Raw genomic sequence first — 24,602 nt, forward strand, 5'->3', positions numbered from 1 at the left:
TTGACAGGTAAGAAGCTTTTATCTTGTCATGCTCAGAAACAGACTGTTTTTTGTGGGGCAGCTGGGGAGCAAAGCTTTATTTTATTTTTTAACTTACCACAGGTGTGCTGCACCATTTCTAGCTTGTGTTTTAGCTGCACTTACACAGTCAGAGGATGTGCACAGACTTTGAAAGAAAACAAAGCGTAAATATTTTTGTAAAACTTGCGGATGTGCTGCTCTTGTTCATTGCATTGCTACCGAGCTGTGAGACAGAGAGGCAACATAAACTGTTTTGTTTTTTGGGATTTTGTTTGTTTGTTTTTTCCCAACTTGGAGCTGCTGCAGAAAACAGCGGTCTAATGGCTCACCACATCCAGCAATGATATATCGAAAATATGGGGATGGGATGGGAATGTCTTATACTGGCACATTGATGATACCATGATCCGGTATTGACCCCTCTTCCCCACCCCCTTGCCTCCGCCCTGCTGCTCCCACCGAGGTCGCGGTTGCGTGGGACACTGCTGCTCCCCCCACATTCTCATTGCCTCAATTCAGATGACGGACTGTCTTACAGTTTAGCATATATAAACAATCAGATGTATATTGTATGGGCGTTCTAATTCTGATGTGTGCCGTTATTACGTTCAACTTCTAATAATTATGGATTAATTGTATTTTTGTCTGAGGTAATTGGGTGGGCTGAAATTTCGTTGCACTTGTAATGACAATAAATCTATCTATCTACTCTACATTGCTAAAAAAAACTTTCCCACATCATCAGTTCTGTCTGAAGACTAACAATTTTCATAGTATTTATGCTATGAGTTCCTACAGTGCAGCTTTTTACCCAGAGCTGGGCTGGGGATTTGTACATTCACAGGTTCCTGTAGTGAGTTGACATTGTAGGAAAACTACAAGATGATACGGATGTATTGGTGCAGTGATTATACTGTTCTTGTAGTAATAAGTGTGTTTTGATAAAATGTTGGGCAAGTAATTAATTTTTGGAGGAGGAGTTACAAAGTAGCCCTGTTAAAGCCCAATTATTCATTCATTCTAACCCAATCCCAATACTTTCTCTTCATCCAACCACTTTTCCCTTTCCCTTCATTCACATGAATGAATGAAGGGAAAATGAAGGTAAAGGGTGAAGTCGTAGTCGCCACTGATGCGGTATAATTGGCATTATGACCTTTAAGTTATCTCTTTATATGTTTGCCATGTTTTTGTTTTTGTTTAGCTGAGATCTCTCTTGTGATCTGTGATCGAGAGGAGAAGGCGGCTTCCCTCTTGCACAACAAAGAGAAAGGCCTGACTCCAACACTGTCCTGTTTGGTGCTCTTCAACGATTTCAGCAACGGCTTTGTGGAGCGGGCGAACAATTGCGGGGTGGAGGTTTTGAAAATGACACAGCTGATGGTAAGCATAGAGGATCCATTTATTTAATATAACATGGTTTTTCTTTTCTTTAATACCAACTGTAATTTCATTGTGCTCCAGGTTTGTTTTAATTTTTACACCAATAACAACTTGAGTAAGACCCTTCGGCTGCTCCCTTATATTTTTTTCCCACTCAGTCGTCACAGCAGATCCGAGGTAGAGTTGTATGTTGAGTTGGCACAAGTTTTACGCCGAATGCCCTTCCTGATGCAGCTCCACATTACATTACACATTACGGTTGAACTGGGACAACAATAACTCAAGATGAATAGACATTAATAACGTAGGTCACCTGGCTTAACAAGTAGATGAGGTGATTAGGTTTTGCAGGAATTATATATGTAGGAGATTTTACTTGTTACAAAATGAGAGAACCTTTTAGTTTTGCCTATATTGTCACATATAGTCAGTGATGAGTACAGTTCAGCTAATCCAATAGCAGATAATTATCGAAGCTAATGTTTTTGCTATCAGATTAGCTTTTCAGATAAGTTTTAAAACCATCATTGGACCAATTATCTTCCGATAAATTTATTTCCGATAACTTTCAGTCGATAACATTGTATTTGCTGGTAAAGTTTAACGGTCAAAAACGTTTGTAAACCCTAAAATCAAACATTTTAGTCCGTTTGTTGTGTGTTTCTAGCCACAGAGCAGACTGGCTGCCTGTCGCTTGCTGATGACATCATCATTAAGCACAAAACATGATTGGCCGGTCGACGCAGGGAGCATTGTGAGTAGTGTAGTTCAGGTTCACTTTGCACGTAACAGCGACTTGTCCACTCGACAGAAAAACAAAACAGACTAATTTTAACATTATTTTATTTTATTTCTTTGTGGCTGTAATTTAATCGCCAAGACTTGGTGGGGGAGAGGAGCTCTCATGACGCAGCTGTGTGTACAAAGGGATGGACTTTTCTTCACATTTAGACATTGTTTTGGATTTAAAACGTGGATTATTTATTCAGATGAATCCCCCTGAAACTAACAGGTAAGAACTTATATTTACTATGTGTATTTTACTCTGCCAGTCTATGCATTAATGGATGTATATTTCGGTTGTTTATGTGGAAGGGTTCAAAGCATGTGAAAAAAGCAGCAGCTTTTATCTCGTAAATGACGGTGTATCTAATACTGAGATAAACTGTGACTTCTAATACTGTGTTTTACTGCTTTTGAAAGATGATGACAGTGTTTGGGGTTTTATTTTTTAATGATTCATTTTTCATGTGTTCTTTGTGTTTGTGATCTTTGAATTTACCCAGAAGCCCCTGCAGCAGTTAAAGTGAAACTGGTTTATCAGAAGCCGACAGTGTAATCTGACGTGGCCGCGTCCATATCAATACTAATAGTTATCGGTTATCTGTAATAAAGATACATTTTTTAAAGCAGTTTATCGGTTTATCGTCATAAAAGATAACTTTTCAGTTACTGTATCTGATTAATGCTTATCGAAGCTAAATTTTTGGTTAGCTATGCCCACCACTGCATACAGTGGCTTGCAAACGTATTCAGCCCCTCCATATTTCACGCATTTTAATTTGTTTATGGCATTTCAAATACAAAAAGTAAATTAGGCGTCTCAATATGAATATTTCTAAAATTATCTTCCTTAGACTCAAACTCAAAACAAATCTCTACAACTTGATATAAATTAATTAAAAATAGAAAAGCCAAGATAATGGGTTGCATAAGTAATCAGCCACTTTGGTATAATACCTGTAAATAATCAGTTTAATTTCCAGTTTTCTTCAGACAAGTCAGGGGATGGATACATGAACATTTCCAAGTCACTGAATATGTCTTGCACTTTATTTACATCAGTTATGAAGAAATAAAAACAGTATGGCACTCTGTGGTAAATCTGTGTGGAGTAGACAGTTCTCAAAAACTGAGTGAAGGAGAAAAGTGAGGAAAGCCACCAAGACAACCCAGAAGAAGTAACAGGCTTCTTTGGCTGTGATTGGAGAAATTGTGCACATTGCACCTTTTGCATTTTGTAGAACCAGTTACACAGCTTCATGATGAAGTGGTAAAATGGTCAAAATTGCAACTTTCACCACTGTTGATGCTTGGAGAAACCATCTTGGTTTGTGAACACTGGGTATATGGGGTTTCAATGATTTGCAAGAGTTGGAATTACAGCTTCAGGGGGTGTTCCAGTTGAAACTTCCTACTTGTAACTGGGGAATTGCAACCTCTGAGTGCAACTGGAATGCACCAGTTGTACCCAACCTGTGAAATATGAGGATGATCTTCTCGTAGTTCCACTATTGCCTTCCAAACTCCAATATCCATCATTTTAACTGTGTGTGTGTGTGTGTGTGTGTGTGTGTGTGTGTGTGTGTGTGTGTGTGTGTGTGTGTGTGTGTGTGTGTGTGTGTGTGTGTGTGTGTGTGGCCACGAAGAAATGGTCATGTTCCATTTTGGTCATCAGCCTACCTCAGCATCCTGAGAGGAGTTTGTGCACCCCAAACGCATCTTGTTCTTTGGTGGCTTTTGGATCCTCAGCAGAAATAATAGTAATAAAATTCAACCCGGTCTACTGATTACACTGATCATCTGGCCATATCATTAGCACTGCAGTTGAAGAACATGAACAGCTGAGATGTTGTGAAGTTTGACAGGTGGCTTCACCCCCATCCCTTTGTTGCACTTAAAAACCGTTCCGTTTAGTTTATACTGAAAACAACATGAAGATGTGCCTGGAAAGCTGTAACTCGTATGTATTGGACTTCATCATGCCTGCCCACTTTTTTCATCCTATCCATATAAGTGTAGGCAGGGTTTTCTGTAAGACCCATATCCATTTTCTAAACATAAATGAAAGTATAGGTCTACAGATGGAGTACATATTGGTGGTTCAGTTGAGTCACAAACTGTTGAATTTTGGGCGTCCTCTTTGTGAGATTATCATGGGTTTAAACTTGCATACATGTCCTTTAATTGAGTCGTTGGTGGCAATATTTAAATTGATGTGGAATTCTTCTGTGTTCATTTCGTAGGACCTGGGAAGGCAGAACCTCAAAGATCCTGTGGTAAGTTGAGTGTCTCTCAGCTGCTACATCGCCACATCAAACGGGTTCCAGTAAATATCTAATCACCCTCTAAATGCTTGGATGACAGCTTTATCATTGCTCCTCTGCCATAAGATATCATTAAGATTCACTTGTAAACAGGACTTAAATTAACAGTGGAGGAAGCCTGTTGTGACATTATCATATTTTATTGCTGCCTGCTGTAGCCGCCCCAGTCTGAGGATCTGGCCGTGGTTTGCTTCACCAGTGGAACCACAGGTACAGTTTGTCTGTAATTATGCTTCAGTCACATCATTAGAGAAGTGTCCATCAGCAACCGCTAACGACCTCTCTTTATGGCGTGATTGTAGTCTCCTTTGCTGCACAAGGTCCTGCAATAATGTCTTATTTATTTATCCAGGAAAGCCCAAGGGAGCCATGATCACCCACGGCAACATCGCCTCCAACGCTTTCTCTGTCATTAAGCTCCTGGAGGTCTGTGTCTGCACTTCCACCTCCTTCTGTAATTGAGAACAGCTTCACGGCTACCACATGTCTCTGTTAGCCTGTTTCCAAACTGTCCCAGTCGTCAGCAGGTCTAACTGTATGATTAATAGTCCGTTTGATTGTCCTCGACACTGGAAGGTGCTTTAACTAATTGTCCTTGTATAAAGACGCTGCAGTCGAAGTGAAATTGGAAAAGCCGTGCAGCGTGTTTGATTGCCTGTGTAGCTTCACCTTATATTTTAGTAGCATCTTAATCTCTCCCTTGTGCTCCGCTTATTTTTCTTTCAGGGCTCCATTGATTTCCAACAGAACGATGTGTCGATTTCCTACCTGCCGCTTGCCCATATGTTTGAGAGAATGATTCAGGTACTTGGCAAGTGTTTGATGTCTGCTGACTCTTATCTTGCCTCCACCAAAGTGGTGATTTTTTTTTTTTTTTTTTTTTTCTCTCTGCACCACTTTCTGAGTTCTGATTGCTCAAAAATTATGAAAACAATTTTATGAAACTTGGTAAAAAGCTTCGGTTTGGCCTGAAAGATGAACATTGAATTTTTATTTGTCAGAGTTAAGACATTAGAAGCAGTTGTTAAAACTTTGAGATGGTGGTTGTGCATTTTGTTGTAAATGTTATAAAAAGTGCACAGATAGACATCAGCTATAAAATGCAATTTATTATTAGATTTATTTATTTCATTTCCTCTCTGGGCTCATTTTGCATGAAGGCAGTGTGCACCAGTGTTGAGCATGTTATTTTAACAAAGTAATTAGTTATAGTTAGTAGATTGTTCTCCCAAAAAGGAACTGACTTACAGCATTTTAAAAGTATTTAGTTAGTGGGGAAAGTAACTATTGCGTTACTTTAAAAAAAAAGTTCAATATGTCGGTGAATATGGATCCCCTCCCTCTTAATGAACTTTAAAATTCAACTATATGTTCAATTATTTATAATAAAATTGAATATTAAATATGTTTAATGAATTAAATGGACACTTAATAGAATAAGCTATTAACAGAAAACATTGTACACTAATCTACACTGTTTTAATGTTGCTGTGGGACATTGTAAGACAAGACATCTATCAAATTTAATATATTATTCAAGATATTATCATTACTGTTATGGTTAGGAGTCCGGACAGAACTGGACCGGTACTTGGTGATGGACGTATACGCTGGGAGCAAGGAAACAGAGCTGGTTATGAACAAAAAGAGATTTATTTACAATAAACAAAAGAACAATGTTGTGCTGGTTAGACAGCCTGCTGACTGGAGAGTCAACCCACTTGTAGCTGTGGAAATTAGGGTGCTGCAAGTTCCCATTCTGGAGCCGGTGTCGCAGACCGAACGGTCCACCCCTAAAAATTGGTCCTACTTTTGCATCTGTGCCTGCATCATTTCGGACCACAGCATCACATCTGAGAGGGACTCTCTTCACCCAAAGCAATCAAATGGATTAATGGGATTATTAACCATCAGATGATAAACGTAAAACCTCTTAAATCATTCTGTTGTCAGTTTTAAATAGAAACGAGGCTGTTTTATGCAGAAACAAGGGGAAATTCCGTGACACTTTAAAATGTCCGATGCGCAGTGAACGCATCAGCTAGGAGCATGTTTAGCTGTGGCGCCCTGATCGCTTCTGCCGCCTTTTGATGAAATAATGCTAATTTATGTGGAAATGATTATTGTACAAAGCTTCAGATATCAGTCATTGAGCTAGATGATCATTGGAGTGCAGTTTGAAGCAGAAACAAGGTGTTAATCCGTGAACCGCGTCATCACCGTGTCATCAGGTGGGACTGATTTTTAGGGGGACCGTTTGGTCTGCGACACCGGGACCTTCACTGATCGGCTGACAAAAGCATACAAGTAAGTTTATAAGGATCTATATCCTTATCCTGAACCTAAATCTAAGTTGCAGCAACAAGAGGTACAAGATCAGATGTATTTCACAACTCTTTTTAAGGATATGTATTTTTCTAATTTCACAAAGGTTTAATTCTTGATTGCATTTTTTGAACTTGAAAATTCTTCTCTGTTGTAAAGTTAATCAATATGAGGACAACGCTTCAGCTTTTAGCTCATACCTTTTTTTTGTTAAGGGTCCAAAAAAGAACATTTTATTCATTTAAAAAAAAAAAATCGGCTGATTTGTCGGCTATCGGCAAATCAGCTGATTTATCGATTATCTGCATTTTTTCATCCAGATATCATTATCGTATCGGCCTCAAAAAATCCATATCGGTCAGGCTCTATTCACATATACATTCTTGCCTTTTGTCTCAGTGGGGGGGGGGAAGTAATGTCTGCAGTTGGAGTCGAAAAATGCGAATGATACATGTGTGTCTTGGTTGTTGGTGTGAGCGTGTGTTTGTGTTTGTGCATGAACTCCCACCCACCTCTGTCTCTGGTTGGCTTACCATGAAATTGTTCTTTTCCTTAGCCAATCACCATCACTTATGTGATGTCCCACCTCTTCCCCTGCCCCCACCAAAGAAAAGAAACAAAACAAACGAAAATGGCTTCAGTGAGCTTTATTATAGTAAAACACTGCATTTTATTGTCAGTAACAATAACGGCGTACTTGCCCATTTATTTTAACAGCATTATTCCCATCAGTTATGAGCACAATATAAAATCTGCAACATGCTGTATCGTGTTCCCATTCACAATATCCACAAGTGTCTTGTAATGTATTTGTGAGGGAACACTATCCGAGTTGCGGACAGTCAACAGTGGATTGCGTTACCCAGGGTTGGCTGGACTGCAACTTCATTGCACCGGCGCACAGTGGCAGCACATGCAGGGGTATTGTTTTCAATCATGTCTGTCTGTCTGTCTACTTGTAGTGGAATAATTGAGGGTCAGTCAAGGACAGAGTGATGTGATATTGAGAAAAATCAGAAGTCGAGGCCACAGGCCAAGGTCAGAATTTGGGCCCCAGTGCTTATGTATGTTTAGAATTAGAATTGGTTCAAAATATGTCAATGGCTGCTATTAGACACTACATAAATATGAAGTCATAGATTACCTTTTTATTGGTCACATGATTCGACGTGGTGGGTGGGGTGCATATTGGACAAGGAAAAATTTGTTCTGTTTTGGATAGAACTGATCAAATGTCAGCCACAGAGGAAACAGAATCATACATTATAGTACCAGTGAATCACAGAGAACTAATCTTCATGATTTCAGCCCCAACCAGTTCCAGCAGAAGACTGCCCCTCCCTGAGCCTGGTTCTGCTGGAGGTTTCTTCCTGTTAAAAGGGAGTTTTTCCTTCCCACTGTCACCAAGTGCTTGCTCACAGGGGGTCGTTTTGACCGTTGGGGTTTTTACGTAATTATTGTATGGCCTTGCCTTACAATATAAAGCGCCTTGGGGCAACTGTTTGTTGTGATTTGGCGCTATATAAATAAAATTGATTGATTGATTGATTTATGGTAGCGCGGGCGGTTGCTCCTTCTTGATATTGTTTTTGTAGTAGATGTCATCTGTGTGTTGAATAGGCTAGCAAGAGCAATAAATCTGATGGAGATCACGCTCAGTTAAAGTAGGAGTAGCTGAAATAATAACTTAAACAATTTGTCCATGAATCATGAGTGACACACTTATTTAAACACGCTGGGGAAAAACAGCAACAACAAAAAAGGAAGGGCTGGCCACAGCCTTGAATGGATATGGTTAAATTTTGGGCCAGACGGTGGTGGTATTGTGCAGTGTGTAGTTCTTTCACGTCATAGGTACAGGGTGTGTTTTTCTGCATGTTCTTCCCGTATTGTAAAATATTTAGTTTATTTACGTCCAAAAATAAACAAACAAATGACAAAAAACAAATGGTAGTGGGGGTGGGGGGGCAAGTACATCCAGGTTGGTGGAACCAAGGAGTGAATCAATAAATGCCGAACAAAATGAAGCATTTGGAATCTTGCTGGTATGAAGTCTGTCTGTGTAGATGAAAAGTCCTAATTGAATCTGTTTCTGTCTCAGGTCACCATGTTGTGCTATGGGGCAAGAATCGGATTCTACCAAGGGGATATTTCACTTCTTATGGATGATATTAAAACTCTGAAGCCAACCTTCTTTCCTGTTGTGCCTCGTGTGCTCAATCGTATTTATGATAAGGTCGGTCGATAAATGTGCCAGAATAAATCACCTTTGAGTTCTAGTAATTAATTTTCCCTTTGTTGAGCTTCATTCATGTTTCTTTGTTTTGAACCAAATTCTTTACAGATCCTGGCTTCCATCACCTCTCCGTTGAGCCGGGCTCTGCTTAATTTTGCTGTGAGGAGAAAGCAAGCAGAGCTCAGCCGCGGCATTGTGCGCAACAACAGTCTGTGGGACAAGCTGGTGTTCAAAAAGATTCAGGTCAGTGTCTTCACCAGCAGTTTAATTTTATATTGGTGTTTTTGAAATAGGTCATTGGTATGTGTTGCTTTGCATTTCGTAAATAGTTTGTTTAGCTAGATGTCTGACTTTCCAGTGTAGTACCACAGTACCAGTGGTTCCACACTGAAATACTTAAATACCCTTCTGTTGATGCCCAGTGTGAAATAACCCATCTGCTACTCTGTTTCATTGTTGCATCTTTGAGTTGACGTCATTTATCAGCACAGTAATCTGTAGAGATGATTGTAGAATCAAATCAATTTTATTTATATAGCGCCAAATCACAACAAACAGTTGCCCCAAGGCGCTTTATATTGTAAGGCAAGGCCATACAATAATTAAGGAAAACCCCAACGGTCAAAACGACCCCCTGTGAGCAAGCACTTGGCGACAGTGGGAAGGAAAAACTCCCTTTTAACAGGAAGAAACCTCCAGCAGAGCCAGGCTCAGGGAGGGGCAGTCTTCTGCTGGGACTGGTTGGGGCTGAGGGAGAGAACCAGGAAAAAGACATGCTGTGGAGGGAAGCAGAGATCAATCACCAATGATTAAATGCAGAGTGGTGCATACAGAGCAAAAAGAGAAAGAAACACTCAGTGCATCATGGGAACCCCCCAGCAGTCTAAGTCTATAGCAGCATAACTAAGGGATGGTTCAGGGTCCAAAAAGAACAATTTTACTCTCATCAGTCCACAAAATATTCCTCCATTTCTCTTTAGGCCAGTTGATGTGTTCTTTGGCAAATTGTAACCTCTTCTGCACGTCTTTTATTTAACAGAGGGACTTTGCGGGGGATTCTTGCAAATAAATTAGCTTCACACAGGCGTCTTCTAACTGTCACAACACTTACAGGTAACTCCAGACTGTCTTTGCCATTCTGGTTATTCTTCTATCCATTTTGATGGTTGTTTTCCATTTTCTTCCACGCGTCTCTGGTTTTTTTGTCCATTTTAAAGCATTGGAGATCATTGTAGATGAACAGCCTATAATTTTTTGCACCTGCGTATAGGTTTTCCCCTCTCCAATCAACTTTTTAATCAAAATACGCTGTTCTTCTGAACAATGTCTTGAACATCCCATTTTCCTCAGGCTTTCAAAGAGGAAAGCATGTTCAACAGGTGCTGGCTTCATCCTTAAATAGGGGACACCTGATTCACGCCTGTTTGTTCCACAAAATTGCCGAACTCACTGACTGAATGCCACACTACTATTATTGTGAACATCCCCTTTTCTACTTTTTTTTTACTAATAGCCCAATTTCATAGCCTTAAGAGTGTGCATATCATGAATGCTTGCTCTTGTTGGATTTGTGAGAATCTACTGAAACCTTGTTTCCCATGTAACAAGAAATGTACTCAAAACCTGGATTATCTTTTTACTCACATAGCACTACTATCATTTTATGTTACAGCCTTATTCCAAAATGGAGTAAATTAATTTTTCTCCCAAAAGGCTACTCACAACACTACATAATGACAACATGAAAAAAAGTTTCTTTTTTTTTATTTTAGCAAATTTATTAAAAATAAAAAACTAAGAAATCACATGTACATAAGTATTGCTCAATATTTTTTTTTATGCAGCTTTGGCAGCAATTACAGCCTCATATCTTCTTGAATATGATGCCACACAATTGGTGCAGCTATCTTTGGGCAGTTTTGACCATTTCTCTTTGCTGCACCTCTCAAACTCCATCAGGGTGGATGGGGAGCATCGGTGCACAGCCATTTTCAGATTTCTCCAGAGATGTCCAATCAGATTCAGGTCTGGGCTCTGGCTGGACCACTCAAGGACATTCAAAGAGTTGTCCTGAAGACACTGCTTTGATATCTTGGCTGTGTGTTTAGGGTCATTATTCTACTGAAAGATGAACCGTCACCCAGTCTGAGGTCAAGAGCGCTCTGGAGCAGGTTTCCATCCAGGATGTCTCTGTACATTGCTGCATTCATCTTTCCCTCAATCCTGACTAGCCTCCCAGTTCCTGCCACTGAAAAACATCCCCACAGCATGATGCTGCCACCACCATGCTTCACTGTAGGGACCGTGCCTGGTTTCTTCCAAATATGACGCCTGGCATTCACACTAAAGAGTTCAATCTTTGTCTCATCAGAACAGAGAATTTTATTTCTCATGGCCTGAGAATCCTTCAGGTGCCTTTTGGTAAACTCCAGAAGGGCTGCTATGTGCGTTTTACTAAGGAGTGGCTTCTTTCTGGTCACTCTACCATACAGGCCTGATTGGTGGATTGTTACAGAGATGGTTGTCCTTCTGGAAGGTTCTCCTCTCACCACAGAGGAATGCTGGAGCTCTGACAGAGTGAGCATCGGGTTCTTGGTCACCTTCCTGACGAAGGTCCTTCTCCCCCAACTGCTCAGTTTAGACGGGAGACCAGCTCTAGGAAGAGTCCTGATGGATCTGTACTTCTTCCTTTTATGGATGATGGAGGCCACTGTGCTCACTGGGGCCTTCAAAGCAGGAGAAATGTTTCTGTACCCTTCCTCAGATTCGTGCCTTGAGACAATCCTGCCTTGGAGGTCTACAGATAATTCCTTTGACTTCATCTTTGGTTTGTGCTCTGACATGCACTGTAACTGTGGGACCTTATACGTAGACAGGTGTGTGTCTTTCCAAATCATGTTCATTCAACTGACTTTACCCCAGGTGGACTCCAGTTAAGCTGTAGAAACATCTGAAGGATGATCAGTGGAAACAGTATCCACCGGAGCTCAATTTTGAGCTTCATAGCAAAGGCTGTGAATACTTAGGTACAGTAGTGTTCCGAATAATAGTAGTGCTGTGTGAGTAAAAAGATTAATCCAGGTTTTGAGTATATTTCTTATTTTCTGGGAAACAAGGTACCAGTAGATTCTCACAAATCCAACAAGACCAAGCATTCATGATATGCACTCTTAAAGCTATGAAATTGGGCTATTAGTAAAAAAAAAACGTAGAAAAGGGGGTGTTCACAATAATAGTAGCATCTGCTGTTGACGGTACAAACTCAAAACTGCTATGTTCAAACTGCTTTTTTTAGCAATCCTGTGAATCACTAAACTAGTATTTAGTTGTATAACCACTGTTTGTCATGATTTCTTCACATCTGCGAGGCATTAATTTTGTTGGTTTGGAACCAAGATTTTGCTGGTTTACTAGTGTGCTTGGGGTCATTGTCTTGTTGAAACACCCATTTCAAGGGCATGTCCTCTTCAGCATAAGGCAACATAACCTCTTCATGTATTTTGACATATCCAAACTGATCCATGATACCTGGTATGCTATATATAGGCCCAACACCATAGTAGGAGAAACATGCCCATATCATGATGTTTGCACCACCATGCTTCACTGTCTTCACTGTGAACTGTGGCTTGAAATCAGAATTTGGGGGTCATCTCACAAACTGTCTGCGGTCCTTGCACCCAAAAAGAACAATTTTACTCTCATCAGTCCACAAAATATTCCTCCATTTCTCTTTAGGCCAGTTGATCTGTTCTTTGGCAAATTGTAACCTCTTCTGCACATGTCTTTTATTTAACAGAGGGACTTTGCGGGGGATTCTTGCAAATAAATTAGCTTCACACAGGTGTTTTCTAACTGTCACAGCACTTACAGGTAACTCCAGACTGTCTTTGATCATCCTGGAGCTGATCAGTGGGTGAGCCTTTGCCATTCTAGTTATTCTTCTATCCATTTTGATGGTTGTTTTCCGTTTTCTTCCACATGTCTGTTTTTTTTTTTTTTTTTTCCATTTTAAAGCATTGGAGATCATTGTAGATGAACAGCCTATAATTTTTTGCACCTGCGTATAGGTTTTCCCCTCTCCAATCAACTTTTTAATCAAACTACGCTGTTCTTCTGAACAATGTCTTGAACGTCCCATTTTCCTCAGGCTTTTAAAGAGAAAAGCATGTTCAACAGGTGCTGGCTTCATCCTTACGTAGGGAACACCTGATTCACACCTGTTTGTTCCACAAAATTGAGGAACTCACTGACTGAATGCCACACTACTATTATTGTGAACACCCCCTTTTCTACTTTTTTTTTTTACTAATAGCCCAATTTCATAGCCTTAAGAGTGTGCATATCATGAATGCTTGGTCTTGTTGGATTTGTGAGAATCTACTGAATCTACTGGTACCTTGTTTCCCATGTAACAATAAGAAATATACTCAAAACCTGGATTAATGTTTTTAGTCACATAGCACTACTATTATTCTGAACTCTACTGTACATGTGATTTCTTAGTTGTTGTTTTTTAATAACTTTGCAAAAATCTAAAAAACAAAAAAAAATGTTTTCACATTGTCATTATGGGGTATTGTGTAGACATTTGAGGAAAAAAATAATTTCATCCATTTTGGAATAAGGCTGTAAAATAACAATGTGGAAAAAGTGAAGCGCTGTGAATACTTTCTTGATGCACCGTATGTGTGTGTGTGTTCCTGTGTGTATATATTAAAGGATTTTTAACCGAGCGAGAGGTCTGTACGAGGAAATATCAGACTGAGGTGTTTTCAGTACATACTGAGTGCAGGGTCTGATATCTCTGTACAGACTGAGCAAGCGAGGTTAATAATTTATTATATGGCTACTATGTATATAAACACGCAAACTTACAGTTTCACCCGAATATGCTGCTGACTGTGTTGGGCTCGTTCACATTCTTCACCTCTTCTAGCTTAACAGGTGGTCCGATTATTAGCTGATAAGCTTTCAATCTGTGTTTTTTCCACTGCTGTTTAGATATTTATGGAGTACGTTCATGTCCGACTTGGTTTTTCTAACCGTGTTTTTAGCTTCCTGGTTTGTAACGAAAATACGTGTTGCAGACCGATTGTCATGGTAACGGTCCGATATGAGAAAATAACTGACTGGTAATCAGGCAGTCAGAGGGCACATAATGTCGCAGCCGTATAATAAATATATATATAATATATAATATGCATTATCTAGCATTTATGTTCCTCAGCATTGAAGATCCCAGAAAGTGGAAAAGGTCAAGTGGACACTCGTGTGTCCCCTCACTGTGGTAGATAGATGGTTACTTTCAGGAGTTGGGGATTGACCATTCATGTGCCTAGATGTTGGCTAATCAGGATTCAGGGCAAAGCCATAGTATGCTGAGTGTAGTGAAGCCAGCACTAATGCATCAACACTATTTGTTCATTAAAATGGCCCCGTCACTTCTTTGCTGTAGTAATTGCACATGAAATATGTTTTCACCTGGAAATATATCTGCAATAATTTCATTCTAAAACCATTTAGTTCGTTCTGCACACCAGTGTTTATAATCTTGGCAGAATGTATGTAAACATAGCACAGCTGCCATCTGGTGGAGGTTCAACAGTAAAACATGAATGAAACAAGGAGTAACGTTTGTCAAATTTAAATATTTTTTGTGACTCATGCCATGTGACTTGAAAAGCAGTAAAAACTAAATATCAGTTTAAGATGTGCTATATTTCATGTTAAACAAAATAAATAACTTAATATACATCTGACATGTTTTATTATACAGATGTATTACACACACACACAGTTTACTAAGACAGATTTAAACAATATGTAGAGAAGTTACTAAGAGTCAGGATTGTTTCACTGGGAAACTTTTGTATTGAGCCAAAATGAAATACAGTGGTCCCTCGCTATATCGCGGTTCACCTTTCGCGGTCTCGCCAGTTCGCAGATTTTTTTTTTTAGTTCAATTTTGCATGCTTCTTTTTTTAATGGTCTGCTGTGCTTAGTTGCAGCCAAAATCTGGCAACAGGTCCAGAGACTACACTCGCTGTTTTGATGTAGAGCGCTCCAGCAGCGAAGAAAAAGCACGTGCATTGTGTTCTACATAAGTCTGTTTATAAGAATCTTCTCACTCAGAAGAAAAAAAGAGCGCCAACAACTACCCATATCACTCGGAAAAAGGCACCTGCACCGAGGTGGAAAAACACGCTGCGGAGCGGCGCCACGACGAAAAGGTGCGATCAGAGGAACTGTGAAATACTGGTCAGTCACTATTAATAATTTTTTATGTGTCCAACCTTGTAGGTTGATCGTTAAAATTAAATTTGTTAGTTCTAAAAGCCATCATAATTATTTATAGGAAAATGTTCTATTTTTATTTCTCAAACAAATGTTTGGGCCTGAAAACAGGTTTTGATCTTTGGTTTCATTCTATAATACTGGACTTATTTTTCTAGGTTTGATCTTTCAATCAATCAATCAATCAATTTTTTTTTTATATAGCGCCAAATCACAACAAACAGTTGCCCCAAGGCGCTTTATATTGTAAGGCAAGGCCATACAATAATTATGTAAAACCCCAACAGTCAAAACGACCCCCTGTGAGCAAGCACTTGGCTACAGTGGGAAGGGAAAAACTCCCTTTTAACAGGAAGAAACCTCCAGCAGAACCAGGCTCAGGGAGGGGCAGTCTTCTGCTGGGACTGGTTGGGGCTGAGGGAGAGAACCAGGAAAAAACCATGCTGTGGAGGGGAGCAGAGATCGATCACTAATGATTAAATGCAGAGTGGTGGATACAGAGCAAAAAGAGAAAGAAACAGTGCATCATGGGAACCCCCCAGCAGTCTACGTCTATAGCAGCATAACTAAGGGATGGTTCAGGGTCACCTGATCCAGCCCTAACTATAAGCTTTAGCAAAAAGGAAAGTTTTAAGCCTAATCTTAAAAGTAGAGAGGGTGTCTGTCTCCCTGATCTGAATTGGGAGCTGGTTCCACAGGAGAGGAGCCTGAAAGCTGAAGGCTCTGCCTCCCATTCTACTCTTACAAACCCTAGGAACTACAAGTAAGCCTGCAGTCTGAGAGCGAAGCGCTCTATTGGGGTGATATGGTACTACGAGGTCCCTAAGATAAGATGGGACCTGATTATTATATCTTTGAGAGTGTTTACACAGGAGAGAAAAGTGAGAAAATGTGTGTAGTGAGGGGTTTTACAGCCTTAAAACATCTATAATAATTGTAAAAAAAATAATGCTACTACTTCGAGGAATTCACCTATGGCGGGCTATTTTTAGAACGTAACTCCCGCGATAAACGAGGGAACACTGTACACATTGTAGGAAGTCCTCATGATAAAATGTGTCTTACTCTTAAACAAGTGTTTTGGACATTTGATACAAAGATAAACATTTAAGTTTGAAATGATGAATTTTGGGAGCGCTCGCTCACTCACTCATTGACATTTTTGTGTTTTGAGAAATATTGTGCTACAATATCATCAGTGGTTATACCTGCTAAACGCAGTATGTTTTTCAATCATTTGCTGCCGCATATCTGGGTGCGGGTCGTGGTGGCAGCAGACCATGCAGCTTAGAAAACACTTGCCCATCCTCAGGCACATCCTCCAATGCTTCCTGGGATATCCCGAGGCATTTCTAAACCAACTAAGAGAGACAATCCCTCCAGCATGTCCTGGGTCTTCCAAGGGGCTTCCTCCCAGTTCGATGTGCCTGAACTCTCCAGGCAGACGACCAGGGAACATCATCACCAGGTGCCAAACCATCTCAGCTGGCTCCTTTTTATGCAAAGAAGCAGCGGCTCAACTCAGAGTCCCTCTCAGATATTAAAGCTTCTCTCCCTGTCCCAGAGTTTAAACCCAGATACCTGATGGAGGAACCTCATTTCCACCACTTGTATCCATGACTTTGTTCTTTCAGTCATTACCCAAAGTTCATGACCATAGGTGAGCACCTTCTGGCTCAGATCTTTCTTCACCGTGACTGTGTTTGCTTGAACATCAGAATGTGCCCTCCGATGTGCACTGGGCAGATTTGAGCCCAAGTGTGAAGTGGCTGGGATTGTTTGTCCCATCTGGGTCAGGGAAGAATTACTGCCCCAACTGTAGGAGTTCAAGTATCTTGGGGTCTTGTTCACAAGTGGGGTAAGATGGAGCAATGTGTTGTTTTTGTATTGAATGCTAGGATATTACAAAAAGTACCATAGGATATTGAGATTCATGCAAAGAGGTAAACATGACAGCTCTGACATTTTCATTTGGCATTGTGAATTTAGATTTCCACTACATTTGAGTACTTTCACATGTTTCATACATTACCTGTATTTCAGGCTGGTTTGGGAGGTAATGTGCGGTTTGTCCTAACGGCTTCAGCACCGATTTCCCCCATTGTGTTGACCTTCCTCAGAGCCACCCTCGGCTGTATGATCTTTGAGGGTTATGGTCAGACAGAGTGCACTGGAGGCTGCACCTTCACCATGCCGGGTGACTGGAGCACAGGTTTGCTACACACGTGATTCTGAATCCTTTCTGCTGGCAGCTTGTGATGCTCAGGAGCGTGCGTGTCTTTGTCAGGTCATGTCGGTCCACCGATGCCCGGTGTCACGGTGAAGCTAATCGATATTCCTGAGATGAACTATTACGCTAAAAATGGCGAAGGAGAGGTGAGTTTGTCCTTTAGTCCATGGGCCAAGCAGGTTTTCAGTACCACTTAAGGGGATGAAATGACATTTAGAATCCAGCCTCAGTGTACCATGGCCTACACACAAAAAGTGTGATAGCCATCCCAGGGTGGTAGCTGTAGCCAGGTAGGGCTCAATGAAGAATTACACAGAGGTCAAACTTTAAAAATACTCCAGTCATGTTGAAAACTATATCACATTGCTTGTCTGATCATAACGATTCCAAAAAGGTATAGTTTGGACTATCTATGATGGAATGTTCCAGAGTTATGAGGTAAAATCAGCAAAAATAGTTTGTACAGGGATCAAAATTTAAAGTTGCTCCAATTTCAGTAAAAAAATTATTATTTGGGTTAATAGGGTTCTAATAAGGAATACTTTGCACCATCTGTCATGCTTAGTTTTCATGTTACAGGGTGACATGTCACGTCATAGAATCCATTGGATGTTGACCATGTTTGACCTTTACCTTGGAGACCAAACATTCAACACAGTCAAAACTATTCCATTTATTAATCCTTTTATTTCAACCAATACTTGTATGTAAATATATCCTTTTTGTCATATATTATGTAAAAGCGAGTGAGAAATAAACACTTCTAAAACTGAAAACATTGTTTTTAGAACCTAATAATACCTCTGAAGTGATTTAAGACATTTAGCAGACGTTAGCGTGCATGCTAACGTCTGCTAACTCAAAGCTAATGTCCAGTCTTTTCAAAAGCTCATATACACATATTATGTAAAAGCTAGAGACAGATAAACACTTCTGAAACTGAAAATGCTGTTTTTGCAACCTAATAATTACTTAAACAACTGAAAATTAGAAAGAACATAATGCTCATACAGCCGAGGGTAGTTTAGCATTGCGTTATATTATTTATTTATTTTTTTTACATTAATTGATCCATCAGAGATACAAACCAGTAGTCAACGTACACAGTTGTGAAAATGGTCTCAAAAACAAAAATTAAATATTGATTTTGAAAAGTCGTCTTAAAAAATTTGTAATAATCAATTTTTTCTTCTGTGAAATGTAATAGATCCCTGTCAGCCTCCCAGAAATAAACCCAGAATATGAACAGTTTCTGATTGATTGATTTAATAAATAGAAAGGAGCAAAGCTTGTTTCAAATTGATGGTCAGAATATTTCATTTTCAAATTTTAGGTGAGGAAAATCTACTATTTTTTTATAATGACAATCCTGTGTTGGTGAATCATACAGGGTGCCCCCCCCCCCCCCCCCCCCAAAAAAAAAAAAACCAGCCCACAAAAATTGTTATAAATCCTACAAAGGTCCAGCAAATTTGTTTAAGTTTGTTGGACTTAAACTTCAGTCTGTGTACGATCATTTCCCAAAGTTTCAGTTATCTTGGTGGCTTTGCATAAAAGTCATGTTCTTTGAACTTATTTATTTGGCACACAACTCGTCAATAACAAAAACTGATACACAACACAATTCCACAGTGACATGTGTGACCTTTATGCTATTATTCAAAATTATGCTCCAAATGATATGAATTGTTGGCAAAATAGGCCTCCAGGCAAAAAGTCTTTTCCTCGGTTGACCAAGACATGTTGGGGAAGACGATTGGAACAATATTTATGAAATTTGCTGGACCTTTGTAGGATTTATTACAATTTTTATGGGCTTTGGGGGTTTTTTGGGAGGGGGGGGGTCACCCTGTAAATGACTCTATGGCTCTTATCTTTTCAGAAAATAATGATATAATCTGTACAGTAACATATGTGATGAGAAATGTAAGGAAATCCTCCCCCATAACCTCCCCTCCCTCCATTTTAGGGAAAAAGAAAATTTCCAAGAAATCTCTGTTTGTTCAATTACAAAGTTTAGGGTTGATGAAAAATAGATTACTTGTTCTGGAACATGGCTGTTAAAAGGAGTTATTTTTTTATGTCCAGCAGCTGTGAAGTCAGACCTGCAATGAGATTCATGAAATCTGTCTTTTTTTTAAATGTTTATTCCGTAAAGCAGGGAGAGTTTGTACAATAACTGCATGAGTACTACATTATTACTACTACCATTCCTTTCTGAATGACCCGGTGAACCAGTACACAACATAAGATACTGACAACCAGCCATTAAATATCATCAGATATCAGACCAAGATGTTTTGGGGAACGAGGACTCTCTTGTCTTGGGTTGGCCACCTTACTAGAGTGGGCTCCAGAAGAAACAAGTACATTTTGATGTGGAACTAAATAAAAGGGAAGGTGATCAAACATCAGCACTCAGTCAAAAGTACTCAATGAGGATCAGTGGTCAGGATCAGTTATGCATACAGATCCATAATGCTCCTCTCCAAATCACCCTGGCTCCCCTCTGTTCTTAGATCTGTATCCGTGGTCCCAGCGTGTTTAAGGGCTACCTGCAGGACCCTGAGACCACCGCCAGCACGTTGGACAGTGACGGCTGGCTGCACAGCGGAGACGTGGGAGAGTGGCAGTCTGTAAGCACGCGTATACACACACACACACACACAATAATCAGTATGTACAGTAGTGTTCAGAATAATAATAGTGCTATGTGACTAAAAAGATTAATCCAGGTTTTGAGTATATTTCTTATTGTTACATGGGAAACAAGGTACCAGTAGATTCAGTAGATTCTCACAAATCCAACAAGACCAAGCATTCATGATATGCACACTCTTAAGGCTATGAAATTGGGCTATTGGTAAAAAAAAGTAGGAAAGGGGGTGTTCACAATAATAGTAGTGTGGCATTCAGTCAGTGAGTTTGTCAATTTTGTGGAACAAACAGGTGTGAATCAGGTGTCCCCTATTTAAGGATGAAGCCAGCACCTGTTGAACATGCTTTTCTCTTTGAAAGCCTGAGGAAAATGGGACGTTCAAGATGTTCAGAAGAACAGCGTAGTTTGATTAAAAAGTTGATTGGGGAGGGGAAAACCTATACGCAGGTGCAAAAAATTATAGGCTGTTCATCTACAATGATCTCCAGTGCTTTAAAATGGACAAAAAAACCAGAGACGCATGGAAGAAAACAGAAAACAACCATCAAAATGGATAGAAAAATAACCACAATGGCAAAGGCTCACCCATTGATCAGCTCCAGGATGATCAAAGACAGTCTGGAGTTACCTGTAAGTGCTGTGACAGAAGACGCGTGTGTGAAGCTAATTTATTTGCAAGAATCCCCCGCAAAGTCCCTCTGTTAAATAAAAGACGTGCAGAAGAGGTTACAATTTGCCAAAGAACACATCAACTGCCCTAAAGAGAAATGGAGGAATATTTTGTGGACTGATGAGAGTAAAATTGTTCTTTTTGGATCCAAGGGCCGCAGACAGTTTGTGAGATGACCCCCAAACTCTGAATTCAAGCCACAGTTCACAGTGAAGCATGGTGGTGCAAGCATCATGATATGGGCATGTTTCTCCTACTATGGTGTTGGGCCTATATATTGCATACCAGGTATCATGGATCAGTTTGGATATGTCACAATACTTGAAGAGGTCATGTTGCCTTATGCTGAAGAGGACATGCCCTTGAAATGGGTGTTTCAACAAGACAGTGACCGCAAGCACACTAGTAAACGAGCAAAATCTTGGTTCCAAACCAACAAAATTAATGCCTCGCAGATGTGAAGAAATCATGAAAAACTGTGGTTATACAACTAAATACTAGTTTAGTGATTCACAGGATTGCTAAAAAAGCAGTTTGAACATAATAGTTTTGAGTTTGTAGCGTCAACAGCAGATGCTACTATTATTGTGAACACCCCCTTTTCTACTTTTTTTTTACTAATAGCCCAATTTCATAGCCTTAAGAGTGTGCATATCATGAATGCTTGGTCTTGTTGGATTTGTGAGAATCTACTGAATCTACTGGTACCTTGTTTCCCATGTAACAATAAAAAATGTACTCAAAACCTGGATTAATCTTTTTAGTCACATAGCACTACTATTATTCTGAACACTACTGTACATCTCACGATCAGACCTGTAAAAAGGGGAAAAAAATGTTTCTGCTGTTCTGCCAGAATGGGACACTTCGCATCATCGACAGGAAGAAACACATCTTCAAGCTGTCTCAGGGCGAGTACGTTGCTCCAGAGAAGATAGAGAATGTCTACATGCGTTCACTCCCTGTGCTGCAAGTGTTCATCCATGGCGACAGTTTACAGGTACCTGTGTGACAGCTGATCCGCGGCCAGTTTATTAGGTCCATGCAGACACGTGCAGCAAATAATTAAGTCCACATATATATGGACATGAAGTATTTGTTTTAGTTGAAATTCATTAAGTTAAGTTGAAAAGGTCATTTCACACCAGTTCATCAGATATCTCCATCCTGACCACCTCATTTTCCAGGGAAAGAATCCTGAAAAAAAGACCTGAAGGTGGCTTTTTTGTGATCTCCAGCTGCAAAATAGAAGAAAAAGAAACATTTTATTGGTAGGATTTTATGGAAAGCTTCTTGCGTACAGGGTGCTGCATATTTTGTGAAATAATAATAATAATTTTAACTAGACGTTGCCCGTGGGGATCCACGTTCGCTAGATCGGGTAGTTTTTATAAAATAGCTGGCTGTCATTTTTCATTTTTGCAAAGCTTCTGTAATGATTTTGAATTGTTAGCTAATATCCCTAATTTCTCCAAAAATATTAGTCCTACAAAGTTTCCATTTTTGCAGCGTTCATCCTTGACCCAAAATACACAAGCATACCAAACGATAAATGTCAGCTCTCCCCAGGTTATCCATGATCGAAGCCAAACATGTGCATGCGTACATGTACAGAGGTCACTTGGCTTTTAATATGTAAATAATAAGTGAATTGTTTCAGAGATCTTAAACCTCTCTGTGTGAGGACATTTTCATCCAAAGTCTGTGTGAACTCTGCATTACTATTATGTGTGATGTTATCAATTGTTTTTCCAAAAACGATTTTTGAAATACTCCCGTGTACTCATTTGTATATGATAACACCCATTATCGACAGGCCCGAAGGGCAGCAGCCTCTGCTGTGAGGGAGGGAAAGCAGCGGGTGTGGGAGGAGTTCGGACCAACCATGGAGAAGAACTTTTGGTTGACACCAAAGTGCTTCTGGCGGAGTGTCAGAAGTCAAACCTCTGATTGAAGAGGAACAATTCGAGTTCCATCCTGGTCGTGGAACAACCGACCAGCTCTTCACTCTCACAAGGATCCTGGGCGGTGCCTGGGAGTATGCCCACCCAGTCTACATGTGTTTTGTGGACTTGGAGAAGGCGTATGATCGGGTACCCTGGGAGATACTGTGGGAGGTGCTGCGGGAGTATGGTTGAGGGGCGAGAGCTGTGTTCGGGTGCTCTGCAGTAAGTCGGACTCGTTTCCGGTGAAGGTTGGCCTCCGCCAGGGCTGCGCCTTGTCACCATTCCTGTTTGTGATATTCACGGACAGGATATTGAGATGTAATCCGGGGAGGAGGGTTTCTGGTTTGGTGGGCTCAGGGTCTCATCACTGCTTTTTGCAGATGATGTGGTCCTGTTGGCTTATTCAGCCGGTGACCTCCAACACTCACTGGATCGGTTCACAACTGAAAGACAGAAAGAACTAGATCACGGGTACAAGCGGCTGAAATGAGCTTCCTTAGGTGGGTGGCTGGTGTCTCCCTTAGCGATAGGGTGAGAAGTTCGGTCATCCGTGGGGAGCTCGGAGTAGAGTCGCTGCTCCTTCGCGTTGAAAGGATCCAGCTGAGGTGGTTCGGGCATCTGGTAAGGATGCCTCCTGGACATCTCCCTAGGGAGGTGTTCCAGGCACGTCCATCTGGGAGGAGACCACAGGGAAGACCCAGGACTACGTGGAGAGATTATATCTCCACACTGGCCTGGGAACACCTCGGCATCCCCCAGTCAGAGGTGGTTAATGTGGCCCGGGAAAGGAAAGTCTGGGGTCCCCTGCTGGAGCTGTTGCCCCGCGACCCAATCCCAGAAAAGCGATGGAAGATGAGTGACAAAAAATTTATAATAAAAATTATAATAAAAAAAAATTTCAGGATGGGTTTAAATTTCATCCGGTGGTTTTCATATACTGTGTGAATTATCTCGCTATAAAGCAAGAAACGTCTGTGTGTGGGTATGTGGCTCACATATCTCTTTATTTGTCAGATCGACCTCAGCTTTCGGATGTGGCTTGCACCTGGCACAATGATGGGCATCCTTAATTATGAAAATTTTGGGGATTAATTTTCAAAACCTTTGTTTTGACATTAAACCTTTACATACATTTATTTTTACATCGTAACATTCGTACTTCCAAGATGGCGTGGCTCACTGATGTTACTGGTAGCAAAGTTAAACAACATCATCAACATTGGAGTCATTTTTGATCAGGATATGTCATTCAATGCGCATATTAAACAAATATGTAGGACTGCTTTTTTGCATTTGCGTAATATCTCTAAAATTAGAAAGGTCTTGTCTCAGAGTGATGCTGAAAAACTAATTCATGCATTTAGTTCCTCTAGGCTGGACTATTGTAATTCATTATTATCAGGTTGTCCTAAAAGTTCCCTGAAAAGCCTTCAGTTAATTCAAAATGCTGCAGCTAGAGTACTGACAGGGACTAGGAGAGAGCATATTTCACCTGTATTGGCCTCTCTTCATTGGCTTCCTGTTAATTCTAGAATAGAATTTAAAATTCTTCTTCTTACTTATAAGGTTTTGAATAATCAGGTCCCATCTTATCTTAGGGACCTCATAGTACCATATCACCCCAATAGAGCGCTTCGCTCTCAGACTGCAGGCTTACTTGTAGTTCCTAGGGTTTGTAAGAGTAAAATGGGAGGCAGAGCCTTCAGCTTTCAGGCTCCTCTCCTGTGG

The 24,602-nt window shown here is 40.4% G+C and overlaps 1 protein-coding gene across 1 annotated transcript in view; it reads left to right on the forward strand.

Annotated features, from left to right (window-relative positions):
• acsl2 (acyl-CoA synthetase long chain family member 2) overlaps positions 1-24,602 on the forward strand; it is a 48,582-nt gene that overhangs the window by 20,317 nt on the left and 3,663 nt on the right. Inside the window, 11 exon segments of the mRNA XM_034169969.1 lie at positions 1,226-1,404; positions 4,431-4,463; positions 4,670-4,721; positions 4,864-4,937; positions 5,238-5,315; positions 8,938-9,072; positions 9,181-9,315; positions 17,413-17,581; positions 17,657-17,745; positions 20,119-20,235; positions 21,785-21,928. Of these exon segments, the coding sequence (XP_034025860.1) occupies positions 1,226-1,404; positions 4,431-4,463; positions 4,670-4,721; positions 4,864-4,937; positions 5,238-5,315; positions 8,938-9,072; positions 9,181-9,315; positions 17,413-17,581; positions 17,657-17,745; positions 20,119-20,235; positions 21,785-21,928 (1,205 nt within the window).

Source organism: Thalassophryne amazonica, chromosome 5, assembly GCF_902500255.1.
Source record: "Thalassophryne amazonica chromosome 5, fThaAma1.1, whole genome shotgun sequence".
NCBI classification, from domain to species: Eukaryota; Metazoa; Chordata; class Actinopteri; order Batrachoidiformes; family Batrachoididae; genus Thalassophryne; species Thalassophryne amazonica.